We start from the raw sequence: 20,000 nt of genomic DNA, 5'->3' as shown, positions 1-20,000 counted from the left end.
TACCATCACTCCGACACTAGAAGATGAATGATATAAGGTATGTATTCAGTCCTCCGGAAGAGTGGTCTATTACACTTCCAATGAATTAGGAACCGTTTATTTGACACCACACAGACTTTCCTTCCCTATTTATAATGGGATCGATATAACATTGTTGTATTGAACAATAATATTTTGACTTGGTTTTAGAATATTTCAATTACAACAACAAAACCCAAAACAACTTGGGTTATCAGACCTACAAATGTGACCCATCGTCTCAAAACGGTATTATGTCGGAATGGACCAGATGCTTTAAAGCCGAATTTAATGTTAAAACTGGTCAAAAATATAAATTGTTGGCATTAGCACCCCCCCAAAATACGATATCCATTCTCCTCAATAAAACATACAAACTCAACACAAGTCTGATATTTCTGGCTATAAATTCAATTTTGAACATCTTAATCAACCCGACTTAATACCGTTTTGAGGAGAAGGGTCACAAATATGTAGACGCCGGAGAAAGCTAATGTTTGGCTGACCTCACATAATCCTTTCGATTGAACTGACGAGTTTGCTAAAATTAAGTCAATCCTTATCTTTTGAGTATTATTGTGTTGTTTGTATTTTAAACTCTCAATAGGATTCAATAGTCGTAACGTCACTTCCTTCCTAATGACGCATGGTAACTTAGCAACACTGGCTCTAAACTATCGGAACAATGGCGGACGCCGTATGAAATATATCTCCGGCGAGCATAAAGGGTATCCAGAGGAGAAAAAAACACAAACATTTGATCATGTTTTGACTTTTACACATTCTGATCACAAGGCATATGAAAAGTTCTAGCCAGCATGAAAAATAAAAAGGAATGATTTTCTTTGTTTAGAACCAAGATGGCCACCGTTGCCGGGATGCGTGACATCAGACTATTGAATCGTATTGATTCGTAACACAAGGAAAATGGTGACCATTTATTGTGTGTGACACAGATCAATATTTTTTTTCCTTTTGTTAAAATTACGGAACAAGGTTGCCAGATTAACTTTGCAAAAAAATGCCAAACACAAGTCTCATAAAAATTCTAAATGGTCTGCAAAAAATGGCAAGCTTTTTTCTAGGCATAAGCTAGTAGTACATCAAAGTGGAAACAAATCTAATTTCATGCGGCTATGTGGTCTATTGGTATGACATTCGCTTTCGGATCGGAAGGTCCTGTGTTCGAGCCTCGCGCTCGGCGCATAGTTGAGTCCTTGGAAAAGTCTCTTTACTCACATTCTCTCACCGTACTCAGGTGTAAAATGAGTACGTGGCCATATAGAACTGTATTCCCAACATCAACCCCGGAGACGACAGAGAAGAGGACCAGAATGCTGGCTTCATGAGGAAGCTGGCCTGTCCTGGAATACAGCCATCGCAAAAAATGGAGATGTCTGGTGGATGCTCTATGTGCCTCAAGGCCCGAAGAGGATTAAGTAAGTAAGTAAGTAAGTAAGTAAGTAAGTAAGTAAGTAAGTAAGTAAGTAAGTAAGTAAGTAAGTAGGGGAACGATGGAAAAGAATATCATGGTCGATATGGGAAAAATATATCACATATCTAATACCACTAGAACATGGATAATATTTCTTGCAGGGGAAAAGTAAATAAGTAAGTAACTAAGTAAATATGAACCTAATGGCTTTGAAGGACTACTATACTAGCCAACGAACTAATTCTTACCGTGGAAGTATAGCGTGAACGCCACTCTGCTGGGAAAGGCCAGATAGAACTGTGTCCCCAACATAAACCCCGGAGGGAGGAAGTCAAACAGAACGATGGGAATGTCCTGGCAAAGCGTCATGTTTTCGTGGACGCTCCCAGACTTTGGCTGGACTAGAACCACGGCGAACAGGTCTCTGGAAGAAATATAAAAACAAAAAAGAATCATGGACACAATAAACAGATTAATTTGTGGTTTTATTTGTGATCCTTCGCCTCAAAACGGTATTAAGTCGGGTTGATTAAGATGTTGAAAATTGAATTTATAGCCATAAATATCAGACTCGTGTTGAGTTTGTATGTTTTTTTGAGAAAAATGGATACCATATTTTAGGGTGCTAATATAATGCCAATAATTTATATTTTTGACCAGTTTTAACATTAAATTCGGCTTTTAAGCATCTGGTCCATTCCGACATAATACCGTTTTGAGACTATGGGTCACATTTTGAAAATTATATCAAAGTCACAAATTGGATGGAGAGCGGGCACTGGAATTCGATTTGATGAAATATAAAATTACTAAGATATTATAAATCCAAAAAGATGTGTATGGTGATACATCTCTCACAGACGTCGTACGGTCTTTGCTTCGTAATCGAATGGTACACATTGGATTCAATAGTCTGATGTCACGTCCGCTCAGAAACCAGCAGCTTCGTTCTAACCAAAGAAAATCGGAACTTTTTATTCTTCATGCTGGCTAGAACTTTTTCACATGTCATGTGATCAGAATGTATACAAGTCAAAACATGATCAGATTTATAATGCTTTTCTCCTCTGGATACACTATAATTATGCTCGTCGGAAAAGTATTACATACGGGCGTCCGCCATTGTTCCGATAGTTAAATTAAAAAACAGTTACTAAGTTACTATGCGTCATTACGAGGGTAGTGACGTCACGACTGTTGAAGCCTATTCCGACTACCTACCTGCTGGGCTGCGTGGCCTTTAAAAAGTCACTTTGACCTAACTCACGCTATATAATATCCAATATATAATATATATCCAATAATCTGTTCGTATTGCGGATATAGATACTCATTCAGTCAACACTCATCCAATGTCTTATTGCTACTCACGAGTGGATAAAAGGATAAATAGATGGATCGATAAATGGCTTGGTGGGTAGTGGATGAAAAGAAATATGGATAGATGGATGGGTAAACAGATGGATGTAAGATGGATGGATGGATGACTTGACAGAAGTAGATATAGTGATGGATTGATGGATGGATAGATATCTAGTTATATGGATGGATGTGCGGAGGGATAGATGGATGGATGGATGGATGGATGGATGGATGGACGGATGGATGGATAGATAGATGGATGGATGGATGGATAGATAGATGGAAGGATGGATAGATAATTAATAGAAAGATAGAAAAATGGATGGATGGACGGATGGATGGATATATGGATGAGATGGATAGATAATTAATAGAACGATAGAGAAATAGATGGATGGATGGATAGATGGATGATGGATGAGATGGATATATAATTAATAGAACGATAGAGAAATATATGGGTTGATGGATAGATGGATGGATGTATGGATAGTTAGATCTCATATCAATGTCTGATGTTTCCGTTGTCATAGGCTTTAATTCAATCAACAAGCATCCAATGGATCTCTTCTCGTCTCAGCATCACATCTCATTGTCCCTAACGAGTAGATATTGTCCTCACTGTCTTGGCTTCCAATGATGGCAGTTCTTCTACTTGACCTGATTTTATGAACAAGGCTCATTAGTTCCATCCATAGTCATGCGTGTAAGGAGCCGAATGCCCGATGTCGGAAATGGTTATGCACACCGGAAGTAATTCGCACCTCGCTCTGGACCAGTGGAGAGACGTGCACGCATTCACGAACATACGTCCATAAAGAGGGAGAGAGAGAGAGAGAGAGAGAGAGAGAGAGAGAGAGGAGAGAGAGGAGAGAGAAGAGAAAAGAGAGAGAGAGAGAAGAAGAGAGAAAAAGAAGAAGAAGAAGAGAAGAAGAAGAAGAAGAAGAAGAAGAAGAAGAAGAAGAAGAGAAGAGAGGACGAGGACGAGGAGAGAGGAGGAGGAGAGGAGGAGGGGGAGGAGGGGATGAAGGAGGAGGAGAGAAGAGAAGAAGAAGAAGAAGAGAAGAAGAAGAAGAAGAAGAAGAAGAAGAAGAAGAAGAAGAAGAAGAAGAAGAAGAAGAAAGAGAGACGAGAGAGAAGAGAGGAGGAAGGAGAGAGGAGGAGGAGGAGGAGGAGGAGGAGGAGGAGGAGGAGGAGGATGAAGGAGGAGAAGAAGAAGAAGAAGAAGAAGAAGAAGAAGAAGAAGAAGAAGAAGAAGAAGAAGAAGAAGAAGAAGAAGAAGAAGAAGAAGAAGAAGAAGAAGGACGACGACGACGACGACGAGGAGGAGGAGGAGGAGGAGGAGGAGGAGGAGGAGGAGGAGGATGAAGGAGGAGAAGAAGAAGAAGAAGAAGAAGAAGAAGAAGAAGAAGAAGAAGAAGAAGAAGAAGAAGAAGAAGAAGAAGAAGAAGAAGAAGAAAAAGAAGAAGAAGAAGAAGGACGACGACGACGAGGAGGAGGAGGAGGAGGAGGAGGAGGAGGAGGAGGAGGAGGAGGAGGAGGAGAAGGCAGAGAAAAAAAATCGGGAAATGTCGTACCTATTGAAACAGTTTACCACGAGATAGAATTCTTTAAAATAAATACAATTTCTATACCAATATTTACACATTTGATCCAACTATTTCAAGTTTTTGAACCCATAGATACTTTAACTAAACGATGGATGGCGACCAAAAATTGCCTCTTGATAATTTACTTGGTATAACCAATTCATGTTTATCGCAGATCAATATCAGTCGAAGGATATAACAAACTTGAGTATACAATTCAAACAAGCAAAAAAAAACAAAACAAAACAAAAAAAACAAAACCAACTAAACAAGCAAAAAAACAAACAAAAAAAAAACAACAAAAAACAAAACAAAACAAAACAAAAAAACCACCAAAAAACAAAACAAAAACAAACAAACAACAAAACAAACAAAAGCAAACAAGCAAAACCAACCAAGACAACCCCGCCCCCCAATGATGAGGCACCCACAAACTTTATATAACTTAACCGATTTTAAACGCGATGGCTCAAAAGATTCTTCTCGGTTTAACTTAATTTCCACAATAGTTAAATCAATTAAAATAAATAACTGCCTGTTCATAGTAGATAAGCCTTTTTTAAATTTACGAGCAAAACTTTGAGGGTTTCTCCACTGATGTAAACATAGACATAAAAAAAGTAGTGAGAGAACGATTTCTTCAAAAGCATTGACTTTATCTTGGTACCGTAAACATTTTACGTAAGGGAAATCTGGGTCTGTCTACGGATAGTATGCGCTTGGCTTAGAAGTTCACAACATTGCCATCCGGAAGTATAACGGACCAACACAATATGCTGCGTGAAAGCATGAACGTTTATAGTCTGGTTAATACAGTTTAGTGAGAATTACTCATAAACATGGATGGCAAAAAAAAAAAAAAAAAAAAAAAAACAATAACAAAGACCCGCGTGACGTCAACATCGAACTATCTATAGATAGTATGCAGATGACGTCACTCAGGCCTTTGTTATTGTTTTTGCCATCCGCGTTTGTGAGTTGTTCTCACTAAACTGTATTAACCAGACTATAAAAGTTCATGGTTACACAGAGTTTGTGTGTTGGTCCGTTATACTTCCGGATGGCAATGTTGTAAACTCCTTGGCCAAGCGCATTCTATCTATAAATATTGTGCGCTTGGCTAAGAAACTCACAACATTGCCATCCGGAAGTATAATGGACCAACACACAAAACTATGTGTAACCTTGGAACATTTATAGTCTGGTTAATACAGTTTAGTGAGCATTACTCATAAACGCGAATGACAAAAAAAAAAAACAATAACAAAGACACGAGTGAGGTCAACTTCGAACTATCTATACACGTTTATCTATCCAAATAATTCGAAAGCCTCACCCAATCACCCACATCTACACCCAATTCCTCCCCCCCCCCCTCTTACCATCTTTCCGATTTCGGGTAACCCACCTCCTAAAACGGGTTTTTCTCGGGATGTTTTAAATGCTAAAAATAGAATCTATAGATATAACGAAGTTGACCTCACTCAGGTCTTTGTTATAGTGTTTGCCATCCATGTTTATGAGTAATTCTCACTGAATTGTATTAACCAGACTATAGATAGAATGCGCTTGGCCAAGGAGTTCACAACATTGCCATCCGGAAGTATAACGGACCAACACACAAACTCTGTGTAACCTTGAACTGTTATAGTCTGGTTAATACAGTTTAGTGAGAACAACTCACAAACGCGGATGGCAAAATACAATAACAAAGGCCTGAGTGACGTCATCTGCATACTATCTATAGATTGAACGAAGATGACGTCACTCAAGCCTTTGTTATTGTATTTTGCCATCCGCGTTTGTGAGTTGTTCTCACTAAGCTGTATCAACCAGACTATAATAGTTCATGGTTACACATAGTTTTGTGTGTTGGTCCGTTATACTTCCGGATGGCAATGTTGTGAGCTTCTTAGCCAAGCGCATACTATCTATACACGTTCATGGTCACACATAGTTTTGTGTGTTGGACCGTATGCTTCCGGATGGCAAAGTTGTAAGCTTCTTGGTGAAGCGCATACTATCTATGGAGGGACGCTCTCCAATCGACGCTATCCACCGGTCAACACAAAGAAAACAAGTGATGGATGAGGTCGAATGAAGATATATTCCCTCTCTCGGCCAGGCGGTGTTGTCGTAACAGTTAAGTCGTGGGTTCGAACACCCATCCCCGCAAAGTTTTTATTTTCTATCTTGTCTTCTCACACTTTCCTACTGACATCATTTCTAGTTAAAATTTATAGTGAACCTACCTCGAGAAGATAAAATACCGATTCGCCGAAGAGATGTAAAGTTTGTGGATCTCAAAGGCATCGGACGTGGCTATAATCTTCTTAGCTGACTTGGCTGGTAGGGTATCAAAACTGGTGAAAGTGGTAACGGTGATTGTGGTGCTGTTGAAAGGACTGAAGAGATACAGGATCGAATCCTCTATAGGAGTGATGATATTGTTGTTGTTACTGTTGTTATTGTTGTTGTTGTTGTTGCTAGATGAAGAACCCGACGATCTTCCTCCTCCAGAATAACTATGGTTGCTGCTGTTGTTGTTGTGGTATGGTCCTGGCGAGGACATGTTACTGATGACGTACTCCCGGGAATATGTGTCCAGAGGATAGACGATGAGCGAGTCGCCTGAACTTTTGTGCAGATAGAGGGATATATCGTACGTACTTCTCACCAACACGCCTGGGGAAAAAGTAAGAATTATAAATATGTGGAAAATCGAAAACTTTGTAGTCTGAAGGACAAAATAAAGTGAGAGCAGCTACTCATTAAAATAACTGTCTAAAAGCAAAAATAAATAAATAAATAAATAAATAAATAAATAAATAAATTGGGCGAAGGTGACAAATTGCTCAAGGCCACAAAGCGCAGCTCGACGGATGATCGAACTCGGTACCTTTCGGGTTCGAAGCAAAGGCCGTACGTACCGCTGAGCCACGCTGTTATGAGTTCCTTGTTGTTATGGACACAATCTCAAAACAACAGAAAATGTTGCCCTTGGTTTGAATGAAGCCTTGCTTGTCATTAAAAATAAATACGTACAACACATTGATTTAAAATATTTAAAAAAATAGATGAATGAAAAAAGATATAGACTCTAGTATCTAGATAATTTTATTTTAGAAAAAAAAAATTAAACTAAGTGACGCGAATTGTGCATGTCTTTCATTCATGAGGTTATAAAGAAGGAGAGAGAGAGAGAGAGAGAGAGAGAGAGAGAGGGAAAGAGAGAGAGAGAGAGAAAGAAAGAGAGAGATGTAGATAGTAGATAGAAGATGAAGAGAAAAGGATAAGAAGAAGAAGAAGATGAGAGAGAGAAGAAGAGAGAGAGAGAGAAGAGAGAAGAAGAGAGAGAGAGAGAGAAGAAGAGAAGAGAAGAGAGAAGAAGAAGAGAGAGAAGAAGAAAGATAAGAAGGAAAGAGGGGAAGAAAGAGAAGTAAGAAAGAAAGAAAGGGGAGAGAGAGAGAAGAGAGAGAGAGAGAGAGAGAGAGGAGAGAGAGAAAGAGAGAAACGCGAGAGAGATAGATAGATAGATAGATAGATAGATAGATAGATAGATAGAGAGAGAGAGAGAGAGAGAGAAGAGTAAGAGGGACAAGAAAGAAAGTAAGAAAGAAGGAAAAGGAAGGAGAAAGAGAGAGAGAGAGAGAGAGAGAGAGAGAGAGAGAGAAAGAAAGAAAGAAAGAAAGAAAGAAAGAGAAGAGAAGAGAGAGAGAGAGAGAGAGAGAGAGAGAGAGAGAGAGAGAGGGAGATAGATAGATAAATAGATAGATATATAGAGAGAGAGAGAGAGAGAGAGAGAGAGAGAGAGAGAGAGAGAGGGGGAGAATATCGATATCTTTGACAACCCTTACCCTTTCCACACACATAATTGCGATCCAAATCCCCAACATGCCTTCACTTCAAAAAACCCTAACAGGAATCTCCAATTAAAAATTCGATTCTTTTTCTCTCTCTCTTTTCTCTATTTTCTCTCTCTCTCTCTCTTCATCATCATCAAATAAAAACGTGGAAATGTTTTGAAACCTCGTAATGTCTTCCCACAAAAACCCTTGTCAAAGCATTTCGTAATTTGATTCTACGTCTGTAAACACCCTTAGAAAAAGGAATCAGAGAAGGTCTCCAAAAACTCTTAAGACGTTTTCTTCTGGCCTGGGGGAAAAAACTCTATTTTCTAATCAGATTAAATAATCGTTGAGATCAAATCTTGAGGGTTTTTGATGCCGTGGTCACGTGGGGTGGGGGTGGGGAGGGATCCGTTAAGGGTTTGTTTGTTTGTTTGTTTGTGCGGCTACGTGGTCTAGTGGTATGGCACTCGCCTTCGGAGAGGACTGTCCTGGGTTCGAGAGCCGATTAAATAAAATTTTAAAAAAATAAAAAAAAACATGTAAAAAAATGAAACAATAAACAAAAAAAACAAAAAAGAAAAAACAACAACAAAAAACGACAAGAGAAACAAGATAAAATCTAACAGAAGCAAAAAAAGAAAAGAAAAATTAACAAAATATTAAATTGACCTTTTATAAAGCGCAATATCCACTAGATCTGCTAAAATAATACCCCCCCCCCCCAAAAAAAAAAAAAAAAAAAAAAGAAAAAGAAAAAAAGAATAATAGGCAAATAAAAATGTGGAAATGTTTTGAAACCTCGTAATGTCTTCCCACAAAAACCCTTGTCAAAGCATTTCGTAATTTGATTCTACGTCTGTAAACACCCTTAGAAAAAGGAATCAGTGAAGGTCTCCAAAAACTCTTAAGACGTTTTCTTCTGGCCTGGGGGAAAAAAACTCTATTTTCTAATCAGATTAAATAATCGTTGAGATCAAATCTTGAGGGTTTTTGATGCCGTGGTCACGTGGGTTTGGTGGGAGGGGGGGGGGGGAGACAGCAGAGGACAGAGTGATCAGTTAAGGGTTTGTTTGTTTGTTTGTGAGGCTACGTGGTCTAGTGGTATGGCACTCGTCTTCGGAGAGGACTGTCCTGGGTTCAAGAGCCGATTAAATAAAATTTAAAAAAAAAAAAAAATTTTTTTAAAAATGAAACAATAAACAAAAAAAAAAAAAAAAAAAAAAAAAACAACAAAAAACGACAAGAGAAACAAGATAAAATCTAACAGAAGCAAAAAAAGAAAAGAAAAATTAACAAAATATTAAATTGACCTTTTATAAAGCGCAATATCCACTAGATCTGCTAAAATAATACACCCCCCCCCCAAAAAAAAAAAAAAAAAAAAAAGAAAAAAAGAATAATAGGCAAATAAAAAGTGGAAATGTTTTGAAAGCTCGTAATGTCTTCCCACAAAAACCAATTGTCAAAGCACTTCGTAATTTGATTCTACGTCTGTAAACACCTTAGAAAAAGGAATCAGAGAAGGTCTCCAAAAACTCTTAAGACGTTTTCTTCTGGCCTGGGGGAAAAAACTCTATTCTCTAATCAGATTAAATAATCGTTGAGATCAAATCTTGAGGGTTTTTGATGCCGTGGTCACGTGGGTTTGGTGGGAAGGGGGGGGGGGGGGGGGGAGACAGCAGAGGACAGAGTGATCAGTTAAGGGTTTGTTTGTTTGTTTGTGAGGCTACGTGGTCTAGTGGTATGGCACTCGTCTTCGGAGAGGACTGTCCTGGGTTCGAGAGCCGATTAAATAAAATTAAAAAAAAAAAAAAAAAATTTTTTTAAAATGAAACAATAAACAAAAAAAAAAAAAAAGAAAAAACAACAACAAAAAACGACAAGAGAAACAAGATAAAATCTAACAGAAGCAAAAAAAGAAAAGAAAAATTAACAAAATATTAAATTGACCTTTTATAAAGCGCAATATCCACTAGATCTGCTAAAATAATACCCCCCCCCCCCAAAAAAAAAAAAAAAAAAAAAAAAAAAAAAAGAAAAAAAGAATAATAGGCAAATAAAAATGTGGAAATGTTTTGAAAGCTCGTAATGTCTTCCCACAAAAACCCTTGTCAAAGCACTTCGTAATTTGATTCTACGTCTGTAAACACCCTTAGAAAAAGGAATCAGAGAAGGTCTCCAAAAACTCTTAAGACGTTTTCTTCTGGCCTGGGGGAAAAAACTCTATTCTCTAATCAGATTAAATAATCGTTGAGATCAAATCTTGAGGGTTTTTGATGCCGTGGTCAATTGGGGGGGGGGGGGGGAGCAGAGGACAGAGTGATCAATTAAGGGTTTGTTTGTTTGTTTGTGCGGCTATGTGGTCTCGTGGTATGGCATTCGTCTTAGGATAGGACGGTCCTGCGTTTGAGTGCCGATCACAAAAGAACTAAAATACAAAAAAAAAAAAACAAAAAAAACAACAATAAAACACAAAAAAACAACAAAAAACAAACAAACTAAACACCACCCTCCCCAAAAATAAAACCCCAACAAAATAAGCAAAATAAAAACAAACAATAAAAAAAAGTAAAAATGAACAAAGGAAAAACAAACAAAACAAACAAAAACAAAACAATACGAGAAGCCAAAAAAAAAAAACAAGAAAAAAAGAGCATTTATAAAGTGCAATATCTACTAAACGTGCTAAAAAAAACCCAAAACAGCCACCCCCCCCCCCTAAAAAAAAACACCCAAAAAACCTTTATCTTTTATATAGCCACTAATTGTGCTCAAAGCGCATTACAAGGGGTCACTGACCAACAGCAAAACGTAACATGTAGAACTAGACATGACCACTGTTATTACATTTTTTTCTGACAGACAACGCTGTAAACGGCTAGGTACTCATTTTACACCTGAGTACGGTGAGAGACTGTGAGTAAAAAGACTTTTCCAAGGACAACTATGCGCCGAGCACGAGGCTCAAACCCAGGACCTTCCGATCCGAAAGCGAGTGTCATACAACTAGACCACATAGCACCATCATCATCATCATCACCACCATCATCATCATCATCAGCATCATCATCATCATCAAGTGAAGAGCCTTTCTTAAGGTTCTTATTTCAGGCCGCTCAAAGCGGGACTCGAACCCGGGACAGACGGGTCCGAATGTTAATATCTCATATTAAAAAACCCACAAAGCCGACGATAACCACCTACCCTCTATGTTCCTTCCATTAAGAATGTCAAGAATAGACAACTCCCTCATAGATTTGTAGTTGACTTTGAACCCATGTATTCTCTCCCCTGCCGGTGTTGTCATGGTGACGATGACTGTTGACGTGTGGTTGAAGCAAGGGATTGCCTCCAGGAAGAGGTTACAGCTCGGGAACAGCGGGAGATAGAAATAGTCTCCACAGGTGTCGGGTGCTGGACGGGAAGAATAATAATATGGGAGATGATATGATTTGGGTTGATGATGATGATGGTGATGGTGGTGATGATGATGATGATGATGATGATGATGATGATGATGATGATGATGATGATGATGATGGTGATGGTGGTGATGATGATGATGGTGATGGTGGTGATGATGATGATGGTGATGATGATGATGATGCTGATGATGATGATGATGGTGGTGATGATGATGATGATTGTGATGGTGGTGATGATGATGATGATGATGATGGTGATGATGATGATGATGACGATGGTGATGATGGTGGTGATGATGATGATGATGATGATGATGATGATGATGATGATGATGACAACGATGATGGTGGCATCCATCGATAATGATGATGACAATTAATGGTTATGATGATCATGATGACTACAGGAATGAAGATGATAATAATCATAATGATGATGGTGATTTTGATAATAATAATAATAATAATAATAATAATAATAATAATAATAATAATAATGATAATAATAATAATAATAATAATAATAATAATAATAATAATAATAATAATAATAATAATAATAATAACAATAATAATTATGATAATAATAATAACGAAGATGATTGTATAACAATGGTTATGTGGATGATGATGATAATGATAATGATGACGATAATGTTGATGATAAGAGTGATGAAACTGACATTTTATGGTCTAATAATAATGGTGTCATAATAATGTTTGATTAACGAGCAATGCAAAAAGTTACAGTTATAACAGTGATTCAAACCAGTGCGGTATTTTACGTTTTTTTTTGGGACTTGTATTGGTAAAAAGAGTAAAGGTAGACCAAGAAAAACATATTTGAATAGTTTGAACAGCTGGGTTACAAAGAAGGAGAAGAGTAATATTAGTTTCCTGAGGTTATCTGATCAGAGAGATGAATTGCGTACCATGATCACCGATGTCTGGCACAGACTTGGTACTTGAAGAAGAAGAAGAATTGGTTTTCTTGACCATAGCACGACTTTAGGAGTGCAATTATCAAGAAAAACTGCTGAAAACTTCGGCGAAGTTCCAGGTTTGATAGTTCTTGCCAAGATGAGGATCATTTAGATCGATCAATATTTGAAGGACGAGTTTTCTGGCCAAATTTTCAAATCCGAGTTTTTCTAGAGTACGACGGTTATGTAGATATCAATTCAAGCTTTTTTTTATATAGCGCAATGAACTCAAAAAGAGATGAAGTGAATAGAAAAGTGCCAGAAGACAATAGAGAATAAAAATTTCGCGGCGGTGATGGGGTTTGGACCCGCGACCTTACTAACTGGTACGACAACTCCGCCTGGCCGGGAAGAGCGTGACTCTACCGTATGAGCTATCTACGATCCTTGGAAAAGGCTCTTTACTCACATTCTCTCATCATACGGTAGAGTCACGCTCTCACCGGCCAGGCGGAGTTGTCGTACCAGTAAGGTCGAGGGTTCAAATCCCTATCACCGCCGCGAAATTGTTATTCTCTATTGTCTTCTGGCACTTTCCTACTCACTTCATCTCTTGTTGTTATCAACATACGTACCTGCTCCACTCACTTTTTCTGAATAAACTCAAAGCGCTTTACAATGGATCCCTGACCAACAGCAACACGACGTAACATGTAGAACGAGACATGGCGCCTGTTAGGCGATATTATAATTTTTTTTTTCCGACAGAGACAACGCTTTAAACAGCCAGGTACTTATTTTACACCAGAGTACGATGAGAGAATGTGAGTATTGAGCCTTTTTCAAGGACTCAACTATACGCCGAGCGAGACTCGAATTCAGAACCTTCCGATCCGAAAGCGAGTGTCATACCACTAGACCACATAGCCGCCCATCACAATGACCTTCTACAATACCTATTATAATTTAGAACTAGAAAACAGTGTGGGCTGCCTGACGCCTGTAATCGTGAAATTACTAACTTTAATTTGTGTATTGTTGTGCTGACGAGGGGTTTGTACCCGAAACGTCCATTGTCTGTATTGTTCCCATACGAAGCCTCTCCATTTTCATTCAACAGTTAGAATTTAGAACCCACTGCATAGAGAGAGAGAGAGAGAGAGAGAGAGAGAGAGAGAGAGAGAGAGAGAGAGAGAGAGAGAGAGAGAGAGAAAGAGAGAGAGAGAGCGAGCAGAAACGCCCAGTGATAAGAGACAATCTAGAAAGTAGTGGTTATACTAATAATGACGATAGCAGTTTTGCCGTACTATGGAAAAAGACACATATTTAAAAATTTGGCCAGAAAACTCGTCCTTCAAATATCGATCGATTTAAATGACTCTCATCTTGGCAAAAACTCTCAAACCCGGTGTAAGAGAGTAAGCCTATGCAAAAGGTTATCTAAGAAATTTGGTGCAAAACTGTCAATTATATATATCAGCAAATGGGTTTAGTGAGTACATAGTGCAGGCATATCAGTTAAGCTTGGTCAGTGCATGACACGTGTGGGCAGTTTTATGTCCAAGCTATTTGAGACGCATGACACGTGTGCGCAGTTTTATGTCCAGGTTACTTGAGACCGTTTGTGTCAAAGTTAATGGATAGGTTATCATGTTGAGTACTATTTAATCAATCATTCTTAAATTGGTTTAGGGTGTTGAAACAGGTGAAAGGGGCATTTATCAAAATAATGTTATATCATAAAAGGCGGGGTTTAACATCAATATGTAGGAATTGACGTTTCAGGTTTGATTATGATTTGGTCTTACTCTTAGGGGTTGGATTATAGACTGACAGGGAACTGTCAATAACTGCAAGGGGGCGTGGAAACAATGGAACTGTGGGTAAAATTTTGATAGGGATAAAAGAGGATGTTTGGAGGAAAACGAGAGGATTATCATTCTACCTTTTGATTCAGGATTCAACTTGACCATGAGTTGCACACTTTAAACCTTTTGTGCTCACCATCATTTATTTGCTTTTACGGACTTAGAAATATTCCACGTATATTGAAAATGGTTACTTAGGCAAAATTGACTTTACATGTGGACTGATTTTACGGATTTGGAATTTATGAAACTGATTGAATTATGACAATGCTATTTGATTTGGATTTGGAATTTATCATGATTTGGATTTTGAATTTATCACAAACAAATAAACTGTAAGAAATGAAACTTGGAATCTGGACTTTTATTTGAATGTTTTGATGTTGTGCATTCAATTATCATCACCGGCCCTTGAACTCTTTCGTCATTATTAACATCTACAACACAACGCAAAGGATAATACTACCATCTATCAAAAACACCACTATACGATCACAAGCCATTACATATGTGTGCAACTACCCCACATTATGTATATCATTTGGAGCCGTGATACCAGGATGTAAAGATGTTATCATTCCGAACCATGGATACACGAGTAATGTATATTGTTGCCGTGTTAACATCTATTGAAGTTTTTCTGAGACTCGAATTTTGAAGTGAATTATTGTGAACAGATAGGAAAATAGTTTTATTTGGGAAAGAAAATGAATATCAATTTTGAAGGTGAAGTAGTGGAATTATTTTGTATTGAAATATGAAAAAAAATATTGAAATTTTAGATGATTCCTAAAATTCTGACAAAAGACGATATTTAAAAAAATAAATAAATATACTAAATAATATTTAAATTAAGAGTCACAGATAGAAAAGGAAATTTAAAAAAAATATAGATATATAGGGCAATATAATATATTCAAAAAGTGAAAACAATATATTATAGAACGGCAAAATAATAATAATAATAACAATAATAATAATAATAATAATAATAATAATAATAATAATAATAATAATAATAATAATAATAATAATAATAATAATAATAATAATAATAATAATAATGCATTGATGCTATACGTATTTTATTTAATTAAAAAGAAGAGAGGGAGAGATGAAAATAAAAATTGCAGAATTTAAATGAATATTTTAGTGCGTTTTATTTTTCAAAATAAATGAAAATGCGTTTACTTACAATCAAGCGTTTCGGAATAGATCTTCGAATATTAATTTGTACCGTTAATGGCAATGTTTTGTTAATATCAGTAACAAAGATGTGTCGATTTTTATTTCAATTTTTGTATGTTACTGTTGGAATTACATAAACAGTTGGTCCATTATTTAATGTTGTTACGTTTTATTTTCTGTCAAAATGACTCAAGAAGATGATGGCAATAACAACACGTAAATTCTAAGTTTTGATAATTGAAAAATGTCTTATGGTATTTATTGTTATTATTTACAACATCATTGATTATATTTCTCTCCCGTCAATAGGGATGAATTGGTGGGTTGATATTGACTCTTTGAGATTCATGGGTTCATGACAAAGAGCAAAGTTTTATATCTGTTTGTATTCTTGGTAATAAATGTGTGGTTAACGCAGCCAAGTAATCGACAACAGAGCTTATTTAGTTGTGTAATGAGACATGGCGTTATAATAGATTACATAAGACATTTGGATTTTATCACTGGAAATTAAGTTGAAATGATTTATGCGGAATATGAGTCAATCGTTGTTTTGTTTAGTTTTGTTTTGAAACGCGTTTCATCGTGATTTTTAAAGGAGACATATTCTCATAATAACGGAATAACGGACTTTTGGTTTAAAGTCGGAGAACAAATAAAATGACGGAGTATTAATTATTATGAAAGACTGATGTCTTGTAATGGGAGTTAAAATGTTATTACGGAAGAATAACAAAATATTGAAAATGCATTACCATGTCATGTGAGCTGATAATATTTGTGACACAAGTGGTTAACTTGTTAAGAATCAGCGAATTATAAGTAACCCATATGGTAAAATGCTGTATATGCATATTGGGTAAATAAGCGCAGTGATGTAAGACGCGGTAATTAAAGTGCACACGGTTTAAATTACGAGACGCAGGAATGAGGCGTTCGGGAATATTTTATTTTGCGTTTGTATTAAAGCGCTTGGTTTAACATTATGAAATGATGCAGAAGGCGGAGAATTTTTATAAATACGATGCGCGTGGTTAAAGCGCACACAATTATCAATGCTATATTAAGAGGCGCGAGATAACGTCGCAATGAGTTATATGAATATTTTTATAAGCCGAGGGCAAAGGCGCGAAACATTGAATTTTTATTGACCAGAGTGTATATCGTTTCTGCAAATATTTTGATTATCATATTTTTCTCCTATAGATTCGCTGTTGTAATTGTAATCAATATTTACTGCGTGGTTTGAATTTAACATTTATATCATAAAGTGTGTAACTGAGTTGAAGAAGAAGTTATGTTCAATTGTCAAATCTTAAGTGTGTAATCAATCGGCAATCAGTTGAAATGGTAGGAAGTGCTACGATAACATAAACAAAATCATATTTCATTAAATTAGGGATTTTCTAAGGGGAATAATTCGAGTTAATCAAAGGCAGAAGTAGTGTTTGCACTAAAACATGATACAGTCATCACGAAAGAGGACACTTGCAACCATCAGTCATAACGGGAACGCTGATGACAACGACAGAGGCAACTCAAACACAGCCACAACAGAGGTCGGGAAATGTCCTAATCCCTTTGGTCTATCCACGGATACCTTGAAATGGAGTAACAATCTCGACAACCACTACGTCATTGATACGTCCAGAATCAACACAATCTACAGACTACAAACTACACAGCAACCTCAATTACATCGTACCTTCCAACTTATACAAACTTGACAGAATTTATAAAATAATATCTGTGTATCAACACAGATTTCTTCCATGAACCTTTTTATATTTACATTCTTTATTGAACAATTGGATTACTTGTATTTACTTCTACGACAACAATACCCAACGATGTACGACATCAATAATTACATAAACGTTCAAGATACGATTGTTTGTACAAAATGATGTCAAATTGTGAACAATATTACTTCCTTCATGTGCAGTGGTGAGCGTATTCAAATTTAAACTTATGTCAATATACAAGTGTGCAGCACCCATATCTACAACTTATAAACATTGAATATTATAATAACGCCTGTCTTAGTATCATTGTAAAGGATAAATTCTATATTTGTATATAAGACAATGCAGGAAAAAGTATCGCAAAACGCCACATGAGCGATTTCCTTGGATTCATTATCGTATGATATTCAACAACCTGCGTTCAAATAACGAAAATATTGTTGACCTTATTCGACCCTACTACATAGTCTACTAGACTACGTTATTGTTACATCATCTACCTGGTGTGTGGACTCACATCACCCACCGGAACTCTGCAAGATTACATCATCTACCTGGTGTGGACTCACATGCCACCTCATCAAAACTCGATCAACAAACACAGACAATTACAACACACGACCTCTGTCGACTACTACACACGAACTCTTTGTCAAACACATGGCTGAGTTCACAACTTTCTTTTGACTTGCTGGTTAAGTCAAACTTCATTTAAATTCAAGATCTCGCACACAGTTAATCTTGAATTTTTACAATTTCATCTACAATGAGATTCAACGTATACACAAGACAACCACAAATATCTACGAGGAGAATCGACCCAGATGCCGGAGATGAATGGATTACAGCGACGTCACAAGACCAAGAAACAACCCAACAGGTTAAGCATACGTTTGCTACCTGTAGAGTCTTTTTTCGTCCCAATTCAAAAGACTCGAACAAATACAACACACTAATTGCAAAAGTTGGTCACTTTAGTAACAGCCCACAATCACATACTATGTTAGATTTTACTTATTTAGTTATTTACACTGTACTAAATATGAATAAGTCGGACAGACTAATGACTGATTATTTACAAACACTAAATATGTGATCTGAACAAGCCGGATAGACTATTGTTTGATTATTTATTCAACGCTAAATATTTGAATGTGAAGACATTATTGTGATAATTCTAAGACATTTACAGAGGAAAAAGTTTTTAATTAATTAACAATAAATAAAGTGAATTTATGACACTTGGGCTATGCAGTGACCACAACACACATAACAATGCAACACGTAGACTTGATGCAAACACCTCAACTCTTATAGTTGATATATTTTTTTCATTACATGACAACTCATTCTAAATGGAAACAATGACTAATTAACAATTACTGACCATTTTACAAGATGACCATTCTCGAAACGAACGGATTACTAAGAAATGTGACCTCTGATGGATGACCACAAAGAACAATTTGATTTCAATGTAGTTGTAAACTACACCGTCGTGACTTAAAAAGCTTAAAAACTGAAACATCAACAATGAACAATGAATGATAATAACTTCAACTTGAATTTTAAAAGGATGATAATGTTATTATTATGATTTATTTTTAAATATTTTTTTTATTACTAATTGAAATATAATTCTTCGTATTTGAATCTAGATGTCTATGAAATATTATTTGTACCACATATTATAAGTTGGAATTAATGTAATAATGTTGTTTCAATGGAATCATACAATATAAGGGAATATACAAGGTATTGGTTTTGAGATGACAGTAAATGAGTAGACATACATGGAAGCTGAGATTATCACCCATGTCGTATAGAGTTGAATTTGAGATTGAATAAGATAACGTGAGTATATCACAAATGGAAATTGAACCATCCTTTTTCACGCAATAATATGTATGTGTGATGGGATATGACGAGAATTAAACACTTTTATTGCTATGAAGATGGAATTTAAGGTGAAAAGATACTTTTTCTTTGAATTTTTAAATAAATGATATCTTACTGTCGATGTTGTAATACTTTAAAAAAGTTTAATCGATAAATATAAATGTTTTAATCAATTTTGGTGTTGGTAAATCTAAATTTTAATCTCTTTTTGATAGATTTGATGTTGTAATTTGAAAGAAAAAAGAATCTATAATCGATATATATCTATTTAGATGTTGTAATCAAATTTGATGTTTGTGAATTTAATACTTTAAAACCTATAATCGATATATATCTATCTAGATGTTGTAATCAAAATTGATGTTTGTGAATTTAATACTTTAAAACCTATAATCGATATATATGAATGTTGTAATCAACTTTGGTGTTTTTGAATTTAAAGTTTAAAGTTGTTAAATGTTTAACTGGTATAAGTATTTGTCATTTTAAAAAATATAGACTATTTCTTACATTTGTTTATTGCATTTTAGTTCGACATTAGATATATATTTAATCTCTTACTGTTATTTTTTTAATTGAAATTGTTTTAAGTCAATTTAAATTCTAAGAAAGGGGCGTATGTAAGAGAGTAAGCCTATGCAAAAGGTTATCTAAGAAATTTGGTGCAAAACTGTCAATTATATATATCAGCAAATGG

At 36.1% G+C, this 20,000-nt stretch overlaps 1 protein-coding gene across 3 annotated transcripts in view; it reads right to left on the bottom strand.

The window, feature by feature from the left end:
- The window catches only part of LOC144978170 (uncharacterized), a 96,501-nt gene that overhangs the window by 2,975 nt on the left and 73,526 nt on the right, over window positions 1–20,000 (bottom strand). For all 3 annotated transcript variants that reach the window (XM_078923873.1, XM_078923875.1, XM_078923874.1), the window contains exons 5-7: window positions 11,460–11,669; window positions 6,657–7,089; window positions 1,702–1,877 (exon numbers count right to left, since the gene is read on the bottom strand). In XM_078923873.1, the coding sequence (XP_078779999.1) occupies window positions 1,702–1,877; window positions 6,657–7,089; window positions 11,460–11,669 (819 nt within the window). The remainder of the gene's footprint in view (window positions 1–1,701; window positions 1,878–6,656; window positions 7,090–11,459; window positions 11,670–20,000) is intronic.

This window comes from Berghia stephanieae, chromosome 8, assembly GCF_034508935.2.
Source record: "Berghia stephanieae isolate SIO BIC M18660-M18661 chromosome 8, UCSD_Bste_1.3, whole genome shotgun sequence".
NCBI classification, from domain to species: Eukaryota; Metazoa; Mollusca; class Gastropoda; order Nudibranchia; family Aeolidiidae; genus Berghia; species Berghia stephanieae.
This window is presented reverse-complemented; position numbering and strand designations above follow the sequence as displayed.